The 22,413-nt window shown below is 41.2% G+C and overlaps 2 protein-coding genes across 2 annotated transcripts in view; both read left to right on the forward strand.

Annotated features, from left to right (window-relative positions):
* The window catches only part of CREG2 (cellular repressor of E1A stimulated genes 2), a 21,214-nt gene extending 1,783 nt beyond the window's left edge, over nt 1-19,431 (forward strand). Inside the window, exons 2-4 of the mRNA XM_005420048.2 lie at nt 2,050-2,219; nt 13,975-14,088; nt 15,851-19,431. Of these exons, the coding sequence (XP_005420105.2) occupies nt 2,050-2,219; nt 13,975-14,088; nt 15,851-16,013 (447 nt within the window). The 3' untranslated portion in view covers nt 16,014-19,431. The remainder of the gene's footprint in view (nt 1-2,049; nt 2,220-13,974; nt 14,089-15,850) is intronic.
* A 2,651-nt stretch (nt 19,432-22,082) lies between these two features.
* The window catches only part of RNF149 (ring finger protein 149), a 22,944-nt gene continuing 22,613 nt past the window's right edge, over nt 22,083-22,413 (forward strand). Inside the window, exon 1 of the mRNA XM_014306631.2 lies at nt 22,083-22,152. Coding sequence (XP_014162106.2) covers nt 22,083-22,152 — 70 coding nt within the window. The remainder of the gene's footprint in view (nt 22,153-22,413) is intronic.

Below are 22,413 nucleotides of genomic sequence, written 5' to 3' on the forward strand. Positions count from 1 at the left end.
CGGCACGCGGTACCCGCCCGGCGAGCGCCCGCGCCGCGCACGGAGCGGCGCAAACTGCGGAGGAGAAATCGTGCTCGGAGCTCAGGCAGGGAGGATGCACGCTAAAACCGCACCAGAGAGACACCTAAAAAAGCAAAATCTCAAGGCCAGAAGGCATCGCAGGGTTTGGAAAGGGGCTGTTTCAGGAGGATGAGAAGGAGATGAAGCAGAGCCTGCTGGGCTACCACAATATCTGCCCGTCCGTCCAGCTATACCAGCTTAAAGGAGGATTTCTCTGTCAGGAACAATAAACAAAATAGCTGGTCTGCTGTTGGGGCCATTCTTTTTTCCAGCTTTAAAATATTTCCTTTTTTTAAACGTTGGGATGAGACACAGCATCCAGTACCACTCAGACAAAAGGAGGAAAAAAGAGAAATAAAAAAAAATTAAAAATACATTCTTAACTTTCTGTTGAAAGTATTCACAGATTAATTAGCTTATGATTTTGAATTAAATTTAGAAGCACATAAGTCTTCAGGAAGCTTGGCTGAGTTAATGTTATTGTGAAATACAAAGTAAGAGATTGACAAAAAGATACGACTAAATTAATTTGTATGCAGACAGAAGAGGCCTGTAATTCTACATCAGCTCTTGGAAATCCTATTAAACCATATGATCATAACTCTTGGTTTATGCTCTCACCAGAAACCCTCAGTGGAATTATAGCCATAATATAGTCTGCAGTTATCTGCCTCCAGACAGAACACAGAAGTAATACAGAAAAATCTGATTCATAATAAAATTTGAAATTTTGAGGGTGGTGTTTGCTGCTTTGAGTGCTGAACTATGCTGTCTGTGATCACAATTATTTTTGAGAATCCAGAGTAACTTTAACCTTACATGACAGACTGAGTATTTTAAGCAATGGGAACACATCCTGCAATATTACTGAGAGCTTTTTTTTTAAATTGTAACTCTTAATAATAAACAAGGATTTGTATTTTCTAAGTTATGTAATATCATTAAAGCATTATTTCTAAGGGAAGCCAACAAAAACCATTTATAAGCACTATAAGCATTAAAATTTTAAAGGCATATAAACATTAAAAATCAGAAAGCATGCTACCCAGGTAACAACATCATCCAGGGTTTTCTTATTAACTATTCATATTTAATTTGATTTTGTTGTAAAAGATTTAATGTATTGACAGATAATTTTACTGTTTAACATTTAATAAACCATGAGGAAAAAATATCTGAACGCATGAAAAAAAGGAGCAATTAACTGAATATCTGGCATTGCTATTTATAATGGGATAAAAGCATAGTAGGAGTATATGTCATTCTGAAGCATATTAATGAGTGTCACTACTGGGCAAGGACATTTTTGCATGCATTATAACCACTGTGTGTATGTAGGGCAGCGTATGGGAGAAAATATTTTTGAAAACTTGGCTCCTTAGTGTCCCTTCTCTGCCATGAGAGGAGATGTTACTTTGGCTGGCTTGGTAGTTGAGACAACCCCCCCACCAGGAACTTGATGTTCCTGCCCAGGAATCTGAGCTGATGTCCAGTTTGACTTCAAACACAATTCTAACTCAAATGCTTTCTTGTTTTTGCAAACCGATGCAATCACATTGCAAGTCAAAACCAAAAGAGGAGGCACTTTTAGAGTAAAAAGCAGGCTGAATCAAAGCTAAATTAGGCTCTATATCCTTTTGGGTTTAAGGAAAGATACCAGCAGTGGTTTAGAGTAAACATTTCCTGGCATCAATGGCAGCAAAAAAAGTCGTGCACTTAAACATTTTTAATTTGGTAGTTCCTTTAAGCTTAGTGTAAGAGAAAATGTTCGTGATGGTGTCATGGACAGGACTAGAGAGAAGAAATAGAAGAGATCTGTTTTCATAGAAGCATGATAGATCTAATTTAGAAGAAATGCTCTCATGATGATAGCAGAAAGTGGGAGCAATGGGGCTGGCTGTCCTGTGTGCTAGAGCCCTTGAGGGAATCCCCCCCTTGAGAACTGTCTGTGTGCAAAGAGGTAACCAGTTGCTTATTTGGATTTTGCAGATCCAAGGTATGCCATATGGGAACTGTTTACTTCTCAGTGATGGTCCCATCAATAACAGCACTGGAATCCCTTTCTTTTACGTGACACCAAAGGACAACACTGTGACAGATCTTCTGAAGAATCCCATGGCTTCTCTGACCCTTCCAGAAGCAGATGGAAATTTCTGCAGGTAACAGTTTTATCTGCCTCCTACCACCTTCAGTGAGAACAGAGATGTCAGAGCAGAATGCTGGGTCCCCACCTTCAATGTCCTGCATTTATTTTTGACTCTCACAGTCAGCTACATTGGTTGGTTTTTTTTTTTTTTTTTCCCCCAGTAAATTCCCCTGGTAAAGCATAGTAGAGAAAAGCAGAGGTGTCATAGAAGTATATTGTAGCATCAACAGCTGGAGTGGCTTTCAGCTTGAACATTGACATACCTAATTTTTTATCTCTTCTTGGACATGCCTACATAAAATCTGGCTGTTCAAGATCCTATAATAGTCTATTGTTATCTAGCCAATAAAATCCACAGAGTTTTAGAGGCTATCCAATTCACATCTTCACTCTGCTGAGCTCCGCTCTGGAGGCCCTGCTAAATGCCTTGACAGGGCTCCTGCTCTCTGGGTTCTGTAAGAGGATCTCAGGCTCTCAGCTCACAAATTATATGCTCAGGCCTATGACACTCTGTCTGAGTTCCACCTCTTCAGAGAATATGATGGAATGTGATATCTTTGCAATTTTTTTACACCTTGTATATCACGAACAGTCAGTAAATGACCCCCCCATATAGAGAAATCCATGTCTGAGGTTTAGCAATCTACATCCAATCCCCAGTGCTTCTCTCCAGAGACAGCAGTGAGTTGACTTCTTAATCGTGTCATAGAATCACAGAATGGTTTGTGTTGGAAGAAACCTTAAGGGCCATCTAAGATTTTAAGTCCAACCCCCTGCCATAGACAGGGACACTTTCCACTATACCAGCTTGCTCAAAGCTGCATCCAGCCTGGCCTTGAGCACTTGCCAGGATGGAGCATCCAAAGCTTCTCTAGACAACCTGCTCCAGGATCTCATCACCCTCACAGCAAAGAATTATTTCCTAGCATCTTACCAAAACCTACTCTCTTTTAGTTCAAATCCATTATCCCTACATGCCCTTGTGAGAAGTCCCTCCCCAGCTTCCTTGCAGGCTCCCTTTAGGTACTGGAAGTTTGCTTATAAGGTCTCCCTGGAGCCTTCTCCAGGCTGAACAACCCCAATTGTTCAGCCTGTCTTTGTAGGAGAGGTGCTCCAACCCTATGATCATCTTCATGGCCTCCTCTGGACTTGCTCCAACAGCTCCATTGCATTCTTTGCATATAATGAATAACTTCAGATCCCCAAAGCTTTACATGTGTAAAATGTATCTATGTAACCTCAAAGATGATTCAATTTCCCTTCCATTTTTGTCTCCTTGAAAAAGACATATCTCTACCATATGTTTGTTTACAGTCAATCGTGGCAAACTTGGCTGGGTCAGGCTTGTGTGAAGTGTTATTTACAAAGGCCTCTTTACGTGACAAGGTACATGACACCGAAATTGTGTCAGACAGAACTCTGTTACCAAAGCAGGTCTTAGCTGACATTCCAAGGAGAGAGAGAGAGAACTGGTAAGAACAGACTCCTTCAGAAAGAAATGGCATTAACAGTTTTTATTCCACCTTAAGGTCATCTTTGGGCAAGGAGAGGTTTTATCTTAAGACTAGATTTCCCTAGCTGAGGATTGCTTTGAGTATCATCCCACCTCTCAAGCCTGCTAGCTGAGAAGAACCCTGGGAAAAGCAGGGAATGGCAAATATAAAACATTACTGTTACACTTACCTCTATTTGTGTTCAGAATATATTGTTTTCTAGAGAGTTATCTGGTGGAAAAAGGAAATGTTTCTTAGTCCGAAGCCGTCCAAGTAATTTCAGGCTGACATCCTGTTCACAAGGAATAGAAATCATGGCTTTCTCTTACAATGTCAAATACCTAATAGGAAACTTCTATCACCAACATTTGTTAAGGCAATTCAGTCTTGAATGCTTGAAGTCAGTGAAGTAGTGAAGTTAACACTGGAATGGTTCTGCTTATTGCTTAAATATTTTCATCAAGTATTTTGGATTAATAATTTAGAAAATGAACATAAACATATCTGTTCTTTCACTGCAGGCTTAATGGCACTTACTCCTGTTTTCTGAGCTTTTTCATTCAGTCTAATAGTTAACTTACTATCCAGACCAAGTGCTTAAAAATGTATTTTAAGTCCTATGTCCTACTACCTAATGCCCTATTTTCAGAGGCCCAAGACTCAGAGCAGCTTCCATTGATGATGTGGTAATGTTGAGCACTTCTGAAAACCACACACCCACTTAGGCACTTAAGTGTGGCCTTTGATCCCTAACCTTAAACAGCCACTCTTGAAAGTCTTTGCCTCTTATGGCTTAGCAACATCACTGCCCTATTTACCTGTTTGGGAAGTGCCAATTCACAACAAAAGAGAAACGCTGCATGATTTACAGAAATACGAAATCCATATACACCACAAACCTTTGAGGATATTTATTCGATGTCTTTTTATTACATCACTATTAATTTCCAAATCCCTACTCTTTTGATCACTATGTCAGATATTTGCTGCTTCTTGTTTTGCAGCCAGGGAAACGTGGATTCTGTCACCTGACTCTCCAGTCCCCTCTGCAGCCTGAGACTGTGCTCTCTGGTGAGCTCTCTGGGCCAAGAAGCTAAACCTGGATTTCCAAAACAGCTTAGTCCAAACTAATTACCATTTGCCACATCCCTACTCTCCCTCCCTACCACCAGTCATGTGCTACCCTGCCCCCCATCACTTCTGGGCTTTGCCTCAGCCCGAGCTGAAACATAAATGTGAAGAAAATTATCCTGACAGCAAGAATAAGTTTTTCTGCTGATCCTTTTTCTTTTCATCCTGTGGCCAGTACTGCTCCTGGCCTTGGAATCCCATCCCCACCCTCCAGCTGGCCATATGGTGGGCCTATTTTTGCTCAGTAACCCAGCGGAAACCTCTTGTTTGTTTTTTTTTTTCTGGATGAGATTTCTACTGTCTTAGTGACTTGAATCAGCTCCTCAAGAGCCAGAGAAGAACAAAGGAGAGGGGAAATGAAAAGAGAAGGTGGTTGAAAATAAAATATTCTCACTTTAGCAGGTAACCATACTCCAAATATTGAGCTTACTACTGAATTGAGTTCACAGGTTCAGAGTTTGATCAGTGTTCCGTGCATTATTTATTTTGTTTTTACCTTCAGTTTCTTTTTCATTATTTCTGAAGTTCTCATCTGGAACAGATGTTGGCTTGCATTAGTGCAAAGACAAGCAATACAGACAATGAAAAGCTGTGTCTTTACATGACGTACAGTTTTTGTTTTTGATGGTATGAAAATGTGAGCAAGCTTTGAGGCTGTCTCTCAGCAAGGAAGGGTATAGGTAATGGATTTTACCTTTCTTCTCTTCGCTTCCCCTATAACCAGGGTCAGAAATTAATGTGTGTATTAAACTAGGAAACCATGAGTGATTTTTGCATTTGAAAGCAGCACTATCTGAAATTGCAGCCCAGCACATCCCCCCACCGTTACCCCACTCAAAGAGCCTCTGTGGGCAGTGCGACACTGAAGAAAACAACAAGGTGTCCAGGCCCTACTGCCAGTGCTTGGGGTGGCCTGTCCCCAGCTTCAGTGTGCACTTGACCAGCTGAGATAGACAGGCTGTGCCATGTAAACAGCACACAGCATCCTCAGTGCAGAGCTTTATGTGATGGCTCAAGTTTGGTATAGCAAAAGTCTTCTTTACTAGCACTATATGAGAGGCAAGACCTTTCCCTCAGTGAGATCTCAGGTCCTGCTAGTATTAAAATGGTATCTGTGAGGTTTTCTTTGCAAAGGAAAGTGTCATTCTTGTCAGACAGTCTCTTTAATTACATCATTAATTGTTTTGGTTTCAAAATAATTATGTAAAATAGCTAAATGAGTAATATTCTGTGTGAGAAAGTTCACGTCCTTGCATGCTGGCAATGCATTTGCAGCTTGTTTTCATGTGGAACTTCATTAGAATTCCATTATTAATCTACTCTGAGTTGCAAGAATCAAAATAAATGTGAAAGCTGATCGGTGCCTGTAGCCAATGCTCCTGGGAGTATTTGGCACTCTCCTGAAAAATGCTTCTGACCTATTGCATGCAAAAGAAATCTCTGGCCTTTAGAAAGAAAACATAGCTGACATTTCAATGTCTTCGTGTACCTAATGAGTTTCAAGTGACTTCTGTACACCAATTTGATATTAAATTTATTTAGTAGCAAATTTCATTTGTTTTGTTTCAGAACAGACTCAAGTTCCAAACCCTGACAGTGAATATTTTCCCTTTCAAGGATATCAGGAATACAGACTGGCCTTTATGGTGCTCCAGCCTCAATATTTAATCAGCTGGAGAGAAAATTTGAAAACCCTAAACTAATAAGAAAAATAACATTTAATATTGAAAGAAAGAGAGCTGCAATACATCTGACTAGGCACTAATTGCAAGACATTTTAGTATTGCAGCTACAGTTTGGATTCCTCATCTCTGACCTAGAGATTACCATTTTCCAGAGGGAGATGGGCTGCCCCTCTCTGAGAAGGCTCTGATGGCCAGGATAGAGACAGCATTTGTTAGTAACTACACAGCATTTTATCTGAAGGCTGATAAATGGATAATAGAGGCAAGAAAAATTAAATGGTTCAGGGCTATAAATAGACTGGTATGTCTATGCCACTGACAAGCTGAAAAGATTGAGTTCCATTCTTGCAGCTTTCAGAGGGAGCAAGACCAAGCCCGACATTAAAGCATAGAGTAGCTATTGTTCTAAACACATTTCACAACACACAGGCTGCTCAGAGGATTCCTCTTTCCAAGTAAGCTCCTCAGTCTGCCTCATTACAGCTGCAGCCTGGAAAACAGGCAATTAATTTTAAACGTGTGTCACCTCCTTGACATCAGGTTCAGCACATTCACAGGGACACACTGCAGCTTTCTTAGAGAAGGAGGGGTTACATGGCTGCCATGAACTGGTTTTCATACAAGGGAAAAGCAGTGAGCTTTGGAGTCAGTCCACCTTTGGTTTTTTCCTGCTATTAGTTGAGGATGGTATTTCAAATCCACACTGCAGACCATGAGTGATTTTCATGAATTCGGATTCCCCTCCTGATTTATGGTCTCCATCAGAGCCATTTTACCCACCATGCTCATCTGGTGCTGGAGGTAGCAGATTGGCATGATCAGGCAGATGTCTTCAGTGCACATAAGCTGACTCTGTAGGTTTCCTAAATGCTGCATGGAAAATGCTGGCAGGAAGTGCTGAGCCACCAAGCCATGGGAAGAGAAGAGGAATTTTGTGGGGCTGGGTTCCTGCTGCGTGGTGGATCGGCAGCATGCACGAACACCCAACTTCATTCCCTGGGCAATCATGAGGGGCAATAAGGCTGCCATGGGTGGAAGGCACAACTTTGAGATGTCATATGGCCACTCAACATATAACTACAGCTGGGTTTTGTAGAGTCGTAGTTAATATGAGGATTATATTACAATATAATATAATCTAATATAACAAAGAAATCTGGTACTATACCTTCACACAATGAGAAATTACGCATGCAGAAGACAAAGGCTGAATTCAGACATCCATCATTTTTTGAGATCCGCCTCCTGATTCTGTGGCACGGATATATTTCTAGTTCTGGTATTTATATTGGCCCTTTTTAGTCATATGCAAATAATTATGTCAGTAGTTGTTCCTGAAAAATCAGTACTTAAAAAAATCTGTATTTAAAAAAAATTTTAAAACGCACGTACCAAATTAGAAAGTCAAACATGAAACCTACTATCATCATGACCCAAGGCACACAATACAGCTCTAAATTACTATTTTTCCTGTATTCTTAAATAACTCAACTTCCTAAAATCCCTTTGCTAGTGAAATAGTGTTTCTCTGATTCTGTTTACAGAAATAGTTGATGCTGTGATTCTTTTTTTTCTCCATGAATTGTCTATGGTTAAACTGTATAAAAGCTTCCTGTCTGAAACACAGAGTTCAGCTGAAGAAATGCATTGTTATTGTCAACAGAGAGAGGCAGACTGGCTTCACGTAACACATTGTAATTAAAACATTTTACAAAGGATTATCTTCTAGAAAGAGTGAAATTATTTAAAACACATTAACTATTATTAACATCAACATATTAAACACATTACCATATTAAAACACATATACTAGGAGCACAGGCTCACTTAGATTAATAGAATAGCCACTACACCAATACACTTTAGCTCCCTGACTTGGCTTCAGATTCAGAACAGAAGACTTCTTCCAAAAGCAAAGATGTTCTAACTAACTTTGCTGGCTCCCAAACAGGGTTGATAAAGAAATTCTTGTGAAAATCAGAGCAGGGCAGATCTGCCTAGCCATATCCGGTTGAAGGCCAGCAACAGCTTTTCAGATTATGAAATTGCTTTCAGTGGAGATTTTGTTTGACGTTCATGCCATGCAGATTAGCAGCACCAATACATTCTTTCTGCTTCAGAGACTCTGGTAGTTAGTGGTAAACAAATGAAAAGAATGAGAAGTGTAACTTATTTTTCAAAATTAATCACATTTATGAATCAAAATTATATGCACTTTACAATAATTCTCTAAGGACTGAGCATTCCCTCCTTTCTTTTTTGTAAATTTTAGGGGACAAAAATCCTATGATGCATTTTATATAGCAGAAAATAACTGCCTTTTCACCTTGTGCCCAGTTTGAGGCCATGTGAAGAGGAGCCCTGTGCAGGGTGTGACCTGGCATCCATGGGAGGTGACAGGGATGAGCTGTGTCAGCAGCCAATCCCCATCTCCTAATTACATGGGTTTTCACGACTGCTACCATTATAGGAGAGCTTAGAATGTGTGGAAGCAATCATTGCCCTTATGCCACCTATGAGCTGTGTGCTTTAAAGTAGGAAAAAATGTAGGGAAATTGTTTTCTGGGGCTTTCTTCTTGGATCTCTGTCTCTTCTGCAATAGGAGAAAGCTCTTTCTTTCCCAACTTCTTTTCTTTTCAACTCTGAAGAAGTAGACAGATAAGAACAGTGATTTCTTTCTCACACAGCAGTGAGAAATGTGTTCAGGGGACATACGTGTATCCTCCCAGGGAGGATGGAAAGTCTTATTTCCTTGGGGAGTGGAGGAGAAGGATGTCAGCTCCTTTGTGGGAAAAGGAGTCTGGGGAAGAAGAAAAAGAGAAGGATTCCTCTGCATAGACCCCTGCTTCCACACCCAGACTGAAACAGTAGTTAACTCTCCTGCCTTTCTCCTACCAGTTCCACTTCTTGGGAGTACCTGGCTTTCCTTCCCAAGTGCTTTCCAAACTCTTAATTTTCTTTTCCTGTTCATCTGTGGCAGATCAGTGTCACCTCACTAATGGATTGCAGAGGTTGAGAATGAAGATAATACTCAGGGATACTTTGGTCAGAAACCAGGAGACAGTCAAAGCATCAAAACCATCATCAGTCAAAGCAGAGATCTCAGCTGTGAAAGGGAATCCTAACCAAGTCCCAACATCATCATCTTATGTGCCAATATAACCACAGCAGCTTGAAGTATAGGTTCATAACACCTAGACTTGGACAGTTGCTGCATAAAAACCTTCTAATTAAACTCCAAGAGATGGCTAGTGTAGTAAACAATTTAATGAGTAGGTGGCACTCTTTACTCTGAACCACTCTTGAACCAGGACTCAGAAATTGCGGAAGTGTTACAGTAAAATAAGTGGGACACGGTTATTAGCAGTGTGCTTTGCAGCATTGCATTTCTGTTGGGAAATACTTTTTACTTGGATGCAGGCCTCTCTCCTTAAGCTCAGTAAAGCTGGCACCTTTGTAGGTAGTATCATCTCACACACTTGGAAGAAAACTGCCTGGACTGGGTCAAACTCTGCATACCTACTTTGCTCACTGTAAGCAGAGGAACAGGAACAATCAATTCTTCTGTCTTCACAGATCAGATGAATAATTAAGATGATATCTCTTAATGCACTGTTTTCTTGTAAAATGCATAAGCTGAATCTTCTTCCATTTTAATCTGGCCTTCTTAATTTTCTGCAACAAAGCCTATGTATTTGAAATAAGCATGAAAAAAAGAATGTGTTCTCTATTGCTTGGTTTTGTTTCACAGTTACCTGCTTTCTCTTCCCCTCAGTTCATATTTTACTATGGCATTCATGAAGTCCTCTCCATGGAGACAGAGGGCTTGATTCTGGTAAAGACAAACCACCTGAGAAACCACCTTGGGTTTCCTCAACAGAGCAACAGTGTCACCATCTCTATCCCTGACTCTGCCTCCCCCTCACACCCAGTCAGCAGCACACAAACGTTACATAAACCTGCTCCTCTGCATCTACTTGTTCTTGTGCCAGCAAAGATGAGAGGAACTCAGAGACTGAGAGCTGAATATGTATTTATACAGAGGCAAGAAATGTCCAGTGATGCATGATTTGACCTCTACAAATGCAAGTGAGGAATGTTTAAGTAAATATCCCTTTATTATCTTTAGTAAAAATATGACATAAATCCCTGACTATATAACCTGCTCCAAGGAAGAAAATCCTGCATTTGTATTAGTTGCACTGGCAACAACACTGAAAACTGAAGACTCATTCACAACATTTAGAAATGGTAGCTGTAAGTTTAGTGGGTTTTGATGGTTTAAGAAGTATAAAAGTAATCAAACATCATTAGGGAAATACTAGGCCAAAAAAAGAAATGCAGAAACAGATTCACTTCAGAATATGAATGGTTCCTTTGAAAAAGAAAATACTAATGCTAATGTCAGATTAGAATACAAGGTTCCTAATCTGAAACAAAAAACCTATGATAAGAGGCAAGGCTGAAAACAAAACCAAGTAATAACAGTATGCTGAACTCAGATGTATCATTGCCCTGTTCAGCTCTTCCAAAACTTCACCTAACACAATCTCAACAAATAATTTGTTTGAGTCTTTTCCCAGAAAAACAAACTGACCCTCCAGAATATTATTCCAATATGCAAAATTCAGTTTGAGTAATTTTTACTGGGAAGATAGTATTATTTGTGTCAATCAGTGTAGCACACTGCTTCATGAGAATGTACAGAAAACTGTAAACAGAAGAAGCCAGGGGGAAAAAATCAAAACATAAAAAAACCTATTCAAGCTATGGATGCACAGTGTGTGGGCTTTGTTGTCAGCCAAATATGTGGAGAGCAGCTTTTCATGTCAGTTGTGGAAGAGTCACATCAAACACTAGTCCTATTAGGCAAAACTTTCTCAGCAAAGGCAGGCAGGGTTCACTGCTTAACCACAGCTACATCAGCTCTATTGCCTACTCAAAATCAAATACTATGCTTTCAGAATAGACATGGACTTGACAAAACCACCAAATAATTGTAATCTGAGAAGCTCAGACCAAAACTTCCCACTGCTCCTGATCACATCCAAAAATCTATCACCTCAATCTGCTCTGTGGAAAACAGACATCTTTTAATAACAATCTCTTTCAAAATCCTCTCTTAAAGTAATTAACCGCATATTACCTAGGAGCTGTGTGCAAGAAAGACACTTGCAAATATTCCTGCTTTTCCTGGATCTTCAGTTGTTTTCCTGGATGTTCAGTTGTTGGCTGTGGAGGAAATTGTATCATATATTCAAATGCACAGTTGTTTTAAAGCAATTTTCTGAACTGAATTTCTGCACACAAGAAGTCCCTTTCCCTCATCAATAGAAATGTTAAATATATACTTGAATATATAAACATATGCAGAGGGCTTTGGATACAGTATTAGGATTAAGCATAAAAGATAACAATAGATCAGGAGATTGCTTCAAATGGACTTTCACCATCAAGGGCCAAGAGTTGCAAGAGTGTGAATGTGCACTTCCCTGGCTGCTGTACACACAGACCCTCAGCTGACACCCTCTGCATGTGGGATTGGCTCCTTTCTCTTCAGCTGTATTCACTGTATTTGCCTTTATTTATTTGTGTTTTGGTGGGTGAGCACCTCATGGGGCCGTGGATGCTGGGCAGCCACACAACACCAAAAGCCCACACAAAAGAAATCCCAGGAGCTATGGGTGTCCCTGGGGCACGGAGCTGTGTTCCTTAGGGAATCCCAGGAGCTATGGGTGTCCCTGGGGCACGGAGCTGTGTTCCTTAGGGAATCCCAGGAGCTATGGGTGTCCCTGGGGCACGGAGCTGTGTTCCTTAGGGAATCCCAGGAGCTATGGGTGTCCCTGGGACATGGAGCTGTGTTCCTTAGGGACAGAGCACCTTCAGGACACTGGAACCCAGACATGAAGTCACAGCTTCAGCAGGCAGTAGGAGTCAGTGCTGAGGATCTATGGTGGACCAAGGTGATCATGTAGACAAGTTTGTACTCTGGATTCACACTGATAGAAATAAACCCATGTGCCTGGGCAGGGAATGCGGATTTTTGAGTACTCAGAACACCACTTTTACAACTTAAAAGATTTTACTAGAGAAAATTAGACCATTATAAGTTGATGTGGCCAGAAAGTTTGAGCCTGATCTTTGGCCTTGACCATTCCTCCCATCAGTAAGCATGGGAGAGGAAAACAAGTGGAATTTGTCCAAAAGTTGTTAAACTGAAAATCCCCTTCAGACAACTGCTGCTCCAGACTGAACAGGTCACTGAAACAATGTCCCTGAGATGATGTGACTGCAAATGGCACTTTGGGGGTCAGGCTGCAGACAGTGGCAAGTGTTTACCGGACATAGTCAAGTATCAATCAGCCTCGTGTACTTCCTTACATATCTCTGTTCATGACCCTCTTTAGAAAAGCAGCTATTTTATCTAGTGAGCTACACAGTCTCTCATAACCATCTGTGGAGAATCTGCAGGTGTTAAATTAGCTGCAGGAGGATGCCCATATGTTTCCTGCATACACTAGACACACATTGAGAAATATAACCAAAAATGAAGGCATTGCAAATTGCACACACTTAAGGCTAAAGGGCTCAAGCCAAGATCTTTAAGTAAAAATGTACATGGATGAGATGTAATTTACTGCGATTAAGACACAGTAAAGAAGAAATGCAGCTTTCATTTCCTAATGTAGTTTCTTGGACTGACATGGGAACATGGTTCCCTGAGACACTAAGCAGTCTCAAACTGCTGGCAACAGGACTTTGGGCTGCTTAGTATTTGCCAGGATGAAGCCTTTGCATTCATTTCATACACTATTTTTTTTTGCAGTTGGTAGAATTACTTATGATTTATATCCTTGTATTGTATATGTCAGAGTCAGCAATTGCACTGCAGTTACTAATGGGAGTGATTTATTATTACTGTATTCAAAGAGCCAAAAAGTAACAAGTGCCTTCCCTGGCTTGGTCTGAAAGCAATTCAAGAACTTTTCTGCTTGGTGTAAAACACTTGAAAAATGGGTAAAAAATGAACAAGGATTGATTTTCTAGGATAATCGCAATGAAAAGACCTTATGTTTTACATACAGATACATATTCATAGTCTTTTCTGTAGACATAGACACAGACTAACCATCTCACTACTTCTTCTCAGAATCCTGAATACAGGTCTTTACATCTGCCTGGGAATACTGCCATTTTCCCTTTTTTTTACAATCCAAAATACACTAATCCAATTTTTGTGAGCATAAATTAAGATTAATCAACTATATTCAGCAGAGCGAGGTGTCAGTTGAGTGTTCCTTCCAGACTTCCCCCCTCCACCAAACAGTATAGCTGGGAGTAGAGAAGACCCACAAGGCTTGACAAAGCTTTTTATATGTGAGCAAGAGTGCACACTTCTCCAAAAACCCTTAAGAAAGCAAGCAAGCTATTACTCATGAGCAATTTTCTCTGTGCACAGAAAAAACGTAATTGATCCAGAGGATCCAAGGTGCGCCAGGCTGACTCTCACGGGACAGATGGTCACGGTGCCTCCAGAGGAAGTAGAATTTGCCAAGCAAGCAATGTTTTCCAGGTCTGTATCTAACAGGCACGTAGAAGAGTGCAACCCATGGGTTTGAGACAAATACACAAATGTGGCTGTTTGGTAGAGAAAATCTGAGAAATAACAAGCCTGACCTTTGCTTTGGGGCCATGAATCATGCTGGCTTCTGTGTGGCTTGGAATGACAGACCTTTTAACTCTTGAGGAAATGAAATATGGAAATGCAGTTAGTTAGTGTTGGACTCTGGTAAGGCACATGGTTTATAATCTGGGGATTATGAAGATATGTCACCTGGTTCCAAGGAGAGATTCCATAATTCCATGATGTATTTGTTATCTTTAATGATTCTACCCCACTGTATGACAGGTAGTGGACTCAGAGACAGAGCAGAGGTCTGCTGCCTTTGGGTTTACAAACATTTTCAGGGTGGAGCTTACAAGTTTAATTACATCTCCTAACATCCCAGCTGCTTCAAAGCCATAGTACTGACTGAACGGTCTCCTTTGAACAGATGCAAGCACAACCCAGATGTGTAGGACACACACAGGGTGTGCCCCCATGCCCTTCAGTGTGTTTCCAGAATTACAGGCGTGAAAAGCCTAAACCTTAGCTGGGGCACACACCTCCCACATGGGCTGCCAGGGATTGTCCTCCGGGTGCACATTGCCTGGTCAATCAAATACTGCTGTGAAACTGGGATGAGCTTGAATCCAAAACAGCCCAGAGATGGTATTCCTTATGACCTACAGGACAGGGTCAGGGTGCGACTCTGTCAGTGTGTGCCACCAAGAGCAAAAATGAGACCATGAACAGATGGAGCCATATTGACACACAAGCCTTCTTTACAAACTTCACAGGAATTAGATTTCCATGTGATCCAGAGTCCACCAGCGCCTCAGCAGAGGATGCTCTGCTGTCAGAGTGCAAGAGTCAGAATGATAAAGTGAGGGCTGCTGGGCCACATCCAGTGCCAGCAGTATCTGATGCCACTTACCAACCCCAGAATCATAGGTGCTCAAAGGGATAACTCAGAAAATGGTAGGAAACACCATTTTCCCAATGAGAGGGAAACCAAGAGATTGCCAAACCAAGCACCTCTGCTCCAGGGTCCTCTGCAGGAGCAGAGGGCAGCGAGCCAACCCTGCCCAGACTTGCACCACTTCCCACCCATGTTCCTGTGAACACTGACTTGAACTGTGGCATCCACTCTGTGCATCGCTGCCGAGCTTCCCACAGCTACACTTACTGGGGCTTGGGGAGCAGACATCTGCACCCAGTCAGGGAGAATCTGTCTGACCTAGCTGTAAGGGAGACCAGAGAAATGAGACAAAAATACAGGATGAGAAAGCTGTTGGAGGTGACAGCTTGCAGAGACAATGCTCTACCCAGTTTTATTAGCCTTCCCTCTGTACCACAATTGCTACCAAAGATGTAGTATTTTCAGTTAGCTGTTTCCTTTAAACAGATAGAAGCACAACCCTGACATACATTCAAAGAGTCTTCTCTAACTATTTTTCACTTACTCAGAGACCAAACAACATCTGTCTTTAGAGATAGGGTTCTGCAGTGGGGGAAGGTGGTGATTGGTGGCTGCCTGTGTTGCAGTTCTCCCCAGACTGGGGTGAGGAAGATCGTAAAGCTTACACCAAGGAAGGGCCAGAAAGATGAATGGTGGTGTTCTCGTATCTCCGGTTTCACTCTGGCTGAGCACACCAGGCTGAAGAAAAAAGCAGACTATGCATATGCTTTGGCACATCTTCTAATATTTTTTTTCTTTTCTTTGTCCTTCCAGGCACCCAGTGGTAAGAAAGTGGCCTCGTAGCTATGAGTGGTTCTTCATGAAAATGAACATTGAACACATCTGGCTTCAAAGCTGGTATGGAGAAGTTTCTCCCATTGCAGTAGAAGAGTATTTAAAAGCTGTTCCAAATAAAGGACTATTGAATGGGCTTTGAGATAAAAATCTCCTGAGTTTCCTTTCCAAACACTTTTAAAATTTCATGGTAGATGGTTTCTTTGCAGTGATATTTTTCTTCTTCTCCCAAAAGGCTTCAAAATAGCCATGTCTCACATGGAGTGGAGTGAAAATAAATCAACAGAGACTTTCAAATTATAAAGGAGAGGTGAATATTAGCCCTACCCTGCAATGTACAGACTTGTCATTTCAAGCAGGCAATGCGTCATCTGAAATGCTGTTTTTAAAATGCTTCGTATCTGTTTGTTTTGACTTCTATTGCTGTGCACCCACAGGGAAACTACACTATGTGCTAAATATAATGTTCTGAATTGCAGAAAATGCACATTGCCTACTCAGAACCCTCTATGCATTGTGGAGGTATTACTGCTGCTTGGTCTCCCTTGATTTGTAAGTACTATAAGAGAAACTTAATAGCTGCAAATTTAGGTATTTTAAGTTTAAAAACAAATTATTTGCTAAAGTTGTCCTCATTTGCTAACTTCTGTTTTCTATGTGTGCTTTTCCCTAATTAGATAATTTGATGTTTCACTTGGAAATTGAGTAAAACTTCTCTCTTTAGCAGAAAAAATGCAATCAGTTCAAACAACACAGCTCCATATAACTTGTATCTGACACAAAGCTGGTTAAACACGTTAAAGGCCAAAATCAAATCAGCCCCCAAGGATTATCTCAATACAAGTATAAACATTCTCCTAAGAAGAATTTAAGTAAATGTTCTCAGCTAGCCTGTTCCTGTTGAGACAGGAAAAGTATTTTTAATAGCCTGTAGTCCCAATTCTTTTTTGCCTCCCTGCTCCAGCCACTGCTTTATTTTTAACTGGCTTGTGCAACTGATTTTTTGTAAGCCCTCACTAACTCACTGAGGGGTGGAGCCTGTTCCTTAACTCTGTTTCCTCACCAAGATTTAAAGGGCTCGTTCATGCATTTATTTTTTAAAGAAGCCTAAAGATGGCAGGTATTTCAGGTCATGAAAACTGCTTTTCTTGCTGTGGAAAGTGCAAACTTTGTTGCAAACACATTATGTGTAGGCTTCTCATGTGGTAATACCAAAAGAGTTCAAAGGTATTTTAATCACTGTCAGCTCTTTCTCTAGATGTCCTCCTGGTAAACTTATCCTGCAGTTCTTAAGGGTATCACAGAAAGAAAATTCTCATGGCTAACCAGGAAAGTCACCACACAGCTTGAAAATTATATGGCTGCTCTCCCTGTTACATTTAGAAAGAGACACATTGAGATGGGGTTTATGTGCCTGTGGGGAAGGTCTTCCAGCATCCCTGGGAGTGCATTTGAGCTCTGGTCATCAGCCTGCAACACATCTGGGCTGGGGAGGAGCCTGGGTGAGTGCCCTGAGCTTGTACAGGTTAATCCCTGGGCAGAGCTCAGAGGCAGCTGCATGAGCTATGATCAGCTGGAAGCCAATTAAGTGTAGCTGAGCTTATTTTGGCTCAGGCATGGAGAGAGAGACAGTCATTCCCAGAACAGCTGGGCACCATGCTGGTGTAACTACAAGGGGCCTCAGGGTGCCCAACATAGCCCTAGGGCGAGTCCCAGCCCCCAGGCATCACTACTATTCATGATATTCTGTGAGAAACCAAGGCAAATGAGGGGGAAAGCCTTGTTTAGACACTCACTAAGCTTTTTTTGTTAGCCATGCAGATCTTTTGCAGAGGTAATTACACAAAAGGAGGAAGTGTCCTGCCTGAATCTATTTCCTTTTTTTTTTTTTCTTGGCAGATGAGCTGCATTTTCACATTTGAGTTTGCCCCTGAATCTTGCATTGTGTAATACTGAAGGAAGATGGCCTGTCCTATACAGATTTATAGAATACCATCAAGTGAAATCCTCCTCGATTCCTATAATTTTGCCATGGAGATCTTTGTCCACTATGGATTTGATGACTTTGTCCATTAGGATTAATGGGATTTTAAAACTGAGTTCAGTCCTTGTAAGAGAATTTCAGAGGTGTAACATTTCTGTGAAAGTATAATTACATATTTCCTTATCCCAGTTCACTAGTATTCCCAGAGAAACCTGAAACCCCCATTCTGCCCCCCACTCCTAAATACACACAGATTAAGCAAATCCAGAGTACAATCTTAATGTTTAAACAATCTGAAGAAGAGAATTTTAGAAGTGCTACTGTTACTATACTCCCAATTTCACATTCACATCCCCTGGCAACAGTGACATGGTCCTCTGTCCTATCCATTACCTTATTAACAAGCCTTGAAGCAGAAAGGGGTTGTGTCAAGAAGGTTCAGAAGAGCTATAATGGTTTAAGAAGTCAGTGCATTCTAAGAAAGGTTTTGAATTTACAACACACTACTTGTTACAGGCTGCCTCCCTGCACACACAGATTAATTGGAGTCGCTTCTATATTGTAAAATGACACATTCATCAAGGTGATTTTCTGTATGGACCTGCTGTGAGGCTCTTGACAGAATCTTAAAAAATGAAATGCTTGTGACATGTAATGTGACAAAAGGAGCCTCATGAAGAAATACTGTCTTATATCACCTGTTCTCATTTCATGCTTCCTTCACCCAAGGAATAACTACCATGTGAATCCTTGAAAGTCTGTAGAAATTCATCAAAAATACGACCTGCAGATTTTGAGTGTAGTTTTCCAGACCAAAAAAAAAAAAGGAGGTGACAGTAGTTTGCTTATTTGAGCTTTATATTATTATTTATAGGCTCGTTCTAACTCTTCTTCAAACAGACAAATGTCTCAAGTAATATTGGTCATCACATGGTAAGTGATGTTTATTGAAGCTTTTTTCCCAGAGTTTTATCTGAAATACCACAATAAAAACTTCCTTAAGAGTTTTTATTGTAGAGCCTGATCTTCCTTCAGTTCAAGTCAATATCAAAAATCCCATTTATTTATTGAGCTTTAATTATTGGATCAAACAAGCATTTTCATAAGTCTGGATAAGCTCTTATGTATTTATTTAGCATTTCAACTAGCTGATGTGTAATTTCCATGTATTCTATATTTTTCCTATTTTTGGAGCTTCCCAAAAAATGGTTTGTGCAACATGGTTAAATTTTTACCTGTGGTATTGGAATATTTAAAAGACATATTTAGTCATTTCTGTATACTTGAAAAAAGAAAAATGAAGTTGAAAAGTTGGGTTCTCACTTCTTGCTAATTTGGGCAAAAGAAATGCAGGTACAGGATTTAGGTACAGTTATTCTGAACTGCTGTTCTTATTTAACCAAAGGATGTTCTGTGTTTCTGATGAGATTTTCATCACTTCAGTGGTTGAAATGCAACCTGTCTCATTTCTGGATGTGTATTGCAATTTGCAATGTACTTTGATTTCTGAAAATATTGAAAGTTGTTAACAAAATGGCCATGAAGAAGAAATATAAATAAAACAAATTTCAAAGCAGAAACTGTATAAGGATATTCTTCAGTATAGCATTTGCCAGAGTAACCCACATTGTGCAAACAATCATTACAATTTCTGTCTGATCCGATCATCTGTTTTGGTTTTTTCTCCCTGAGTTTTCCTGGACCAAGTTAATTTCTCTCAAAATATTTGTGGGAATTGAAACTCCAATTTGCCTTTTCTCTGGGGAGAAAAGTCTAGCCAAGCACCTTTTATCATTCCTTCATCTTCTCATTTATTGTGTTCTTTGCTTTCACTGTAGCAGTTAAATGCCACTCTTAAAGTTCACTCTTCTGCACGTAGGAACTGAGCACCTATCTCTTGGGTGTGCATTAATAGTGTTTTGGAAGTTTCCTCAGTGCTATTTCTTCCCTTGCCAGCCTAGCTCTTACAAGTTCTTGTTACAGCTTGTTCTCTTCTCTCCACTTTCCTCTGATGCATTTTCTTAAGCAAAGTCTGACAATTTACCTTCTCATCTTGTTTTCCCACACCATCTCCTTTCAACAAAATTCAAGCTCTCATACTAGAATTCCCACTTCATATCCAATAAAGAATAGAATAGAATAGAATAGAATAGAATAGAATAGAATAGAATAGAATAGAATAGAATAGAATAGAATAGAAGCCAAGCCTATGTTTGGATCAAATAACAGCCTGTGTTTCCTATTTATGCTTAAATTCTTTCTCTTGCCCACTGGTTGGACTGCATTTACTGTAAGAACTGTGACCACAGTTCCCTAACCTGCACAAATCTCAGTCAACACTAGCTTCTTATTTCCAGTAATCTGTATTTTTAAAAGAACACTTTCTGCAGCTAGTTTCTTCCTTTTTACTTACTGTTTTTACATTTATCCCATTTCTGGAGTGATGTGTATTCTGACTAAACTAAGTGTCTATAATTTACTTACAAAAAAACCCCAAAAAACCAAACAAAAATTAAAAAAAAAAAAGAGAACCAAACCTAATTTGGACATTTTTGGAATCGCTGAAGTACTTTGATTTTTTTAATCTTTTTGCTAAATACTGAATTTGCGCTTCTTCCAAAATGTGTTGCTTGTCATCTTTCAATAAAGCTCACCTTTTACCTGCCTTTTCTCTGCTACCACCTCCACATGCCCTCTCCCACCTAGCATTTTGCTAGACGCTCCTGTTTCCTTCTCCTCTTTTCCCTTATTTTCTTCATTAACTCTAATTTTTCTATCTTCTTCCCTCAGCTTCCAAGTTCTCCACAGCCCTTTCCACATTACTTCATCTGCCCAGTCTTGTCTACAGTCTTCTTGATTTTGCTACTTTAATCTTCTCATCACTATGCTCAGTGCCTTTGGAGAGGATCTTAACACTGACAAGTCTTATTTTGGGAGAATGCTAGAGAGTAGCTTCAAGGAATACTTTGGGTTTGAAGGTATTTGTTTGTTTGTTGGTTGAAACACTGCCTCTGGAACAGAAATGGGAACATATTGGCCTTGATGCTGACACAGAATAGGGCAGTTCATCAAGCTCATGGCTTTTTCCAATGATATCTTCTGCACAAACTATTCCAGGCTCTATTAGGCCCTGCCTGTGTCAGCACCCACAACATATAATCATGATTAGGAAGGACATCAACAAAGTTTGACAATGTTGTTCGACAACATAGGTAACAGTGCAGGAGCACACAACTGTTGTCTTCTGAAGGAAAACAACCATTCAAAAAAGGCTGGTAGTTGGTGGAAACAAATGATTCATTTTAAAAGCTGGGAAAAGATACAGATGTGTTCCATGAAAAAAATAGGGAAGACTCTGTGTTTATTCAAGAAGAGGTGTATGTCAAATACTTCTATTTAAGGGAAAACAAGTCCATAGAATGATCATGTCTATTCGGTACCTTAATTGCACTTATATACTTTTTCCTCCAGACACGGTACAGACCCTGTCACAGTTTTTCATAGTTCTGGAATGAATGTTCATTCCCCTCAGCACAGGCACCCTGGGTATCTGACAGGGCGCAGCTCCGTTCCCTTTCCCCTCCTGTCTGCGCACCGCTGTGTTCTTTGCCGGCTTCCGGCCACCTCTTGTTCCCTTGTGTCCTTGCTTCTGGTGCTCCAGCCTCCCTCCACTCCTCAGGAAGCCATGTTGCACCCTCGAACAGGGCGAGGTGTGCTCCAGAGGGTGCGGTGGTGACTCATGTAGCTCGACGCGTGTGTCACTGCCGGGGCTGCTGTACAGAACCCGGGGCTGGTGTACAGAACCCGGGGCTGCCGTACAGAAACCGGGGCTGCCCTAGAGGGCCCCGGGCGGCCCGTGGGCACCAGTTGCGTGCAGGAGGCCGGGGCCGAGCTGTGCTCCTTACACAGTCCCGGCAGACCGGGGGCAATGGCACCCTGGCGGGTATTAGAAATAGAGCGGCCAGAAGGGCTGGGGAAGTAATTCTCCTCTTGTACTCAGCACTGGTGAGGCCACAACTCGACGCTGTGTCCAGTTCTGGGCCCTTCAATTCAAGGATAGGGAGGTGCTGGAATTGGTCCAGAGAAGGGCAGTGGAGCGGGTGAAGGGGCCGGAGCACACGTCCTGTGAGAAGCAGCTGTGGGAGCTGGGTTTGTTTAGCCTGGACAAAAGGAGGCTCAGGGGAGACCTTGCCATTCTACAACCACATGAAAGGAGGTTGTAGCCAGATGGGGGTCGGCCTCTTCTCCCAGGCAACCAGCGACAGTACAGGAAGACACAGCCTCAAGCTGCGCCAGGGTGGGTTCAGGTTGGATAGTAGGAGGAATTTCTTCACAGAAAGGGTGTGACATTGAAGTGAGCTGCCCAGAGAAGCGGTGGAGTCACCTGATCTAGGAGTGCTTAAGGAAAGACTAGACGTGGGACTGAGTGCCATGGTCTAGTTGATATGGCGGTGCTCGATCATAGGTTGAATTCGATTATCTCAGAGGTCTTTTCCAACCCAATTGATTTTCAGATCCTGAAGCTGACGCCGGGGCGGCCCCAAACCCCCTGCCGCCA

The sequence above is a fragment of the Geospiza fortis genome, unplaced genomic scaffold, assembly GCF_000277835.1.
Source record: "Geospiza fortis unplaced genomic scaffold, GeoFor_1.0 scaffold192, whole genome shotgun sequence".
In the NCBI taxonomy this organism is placed as follows: domain Eukaryota; kingdom Metazoa; phylum Chordata; class Aves; order Passeriformes; family Thraupidae; genus Geospiza; species Geospiza fortis.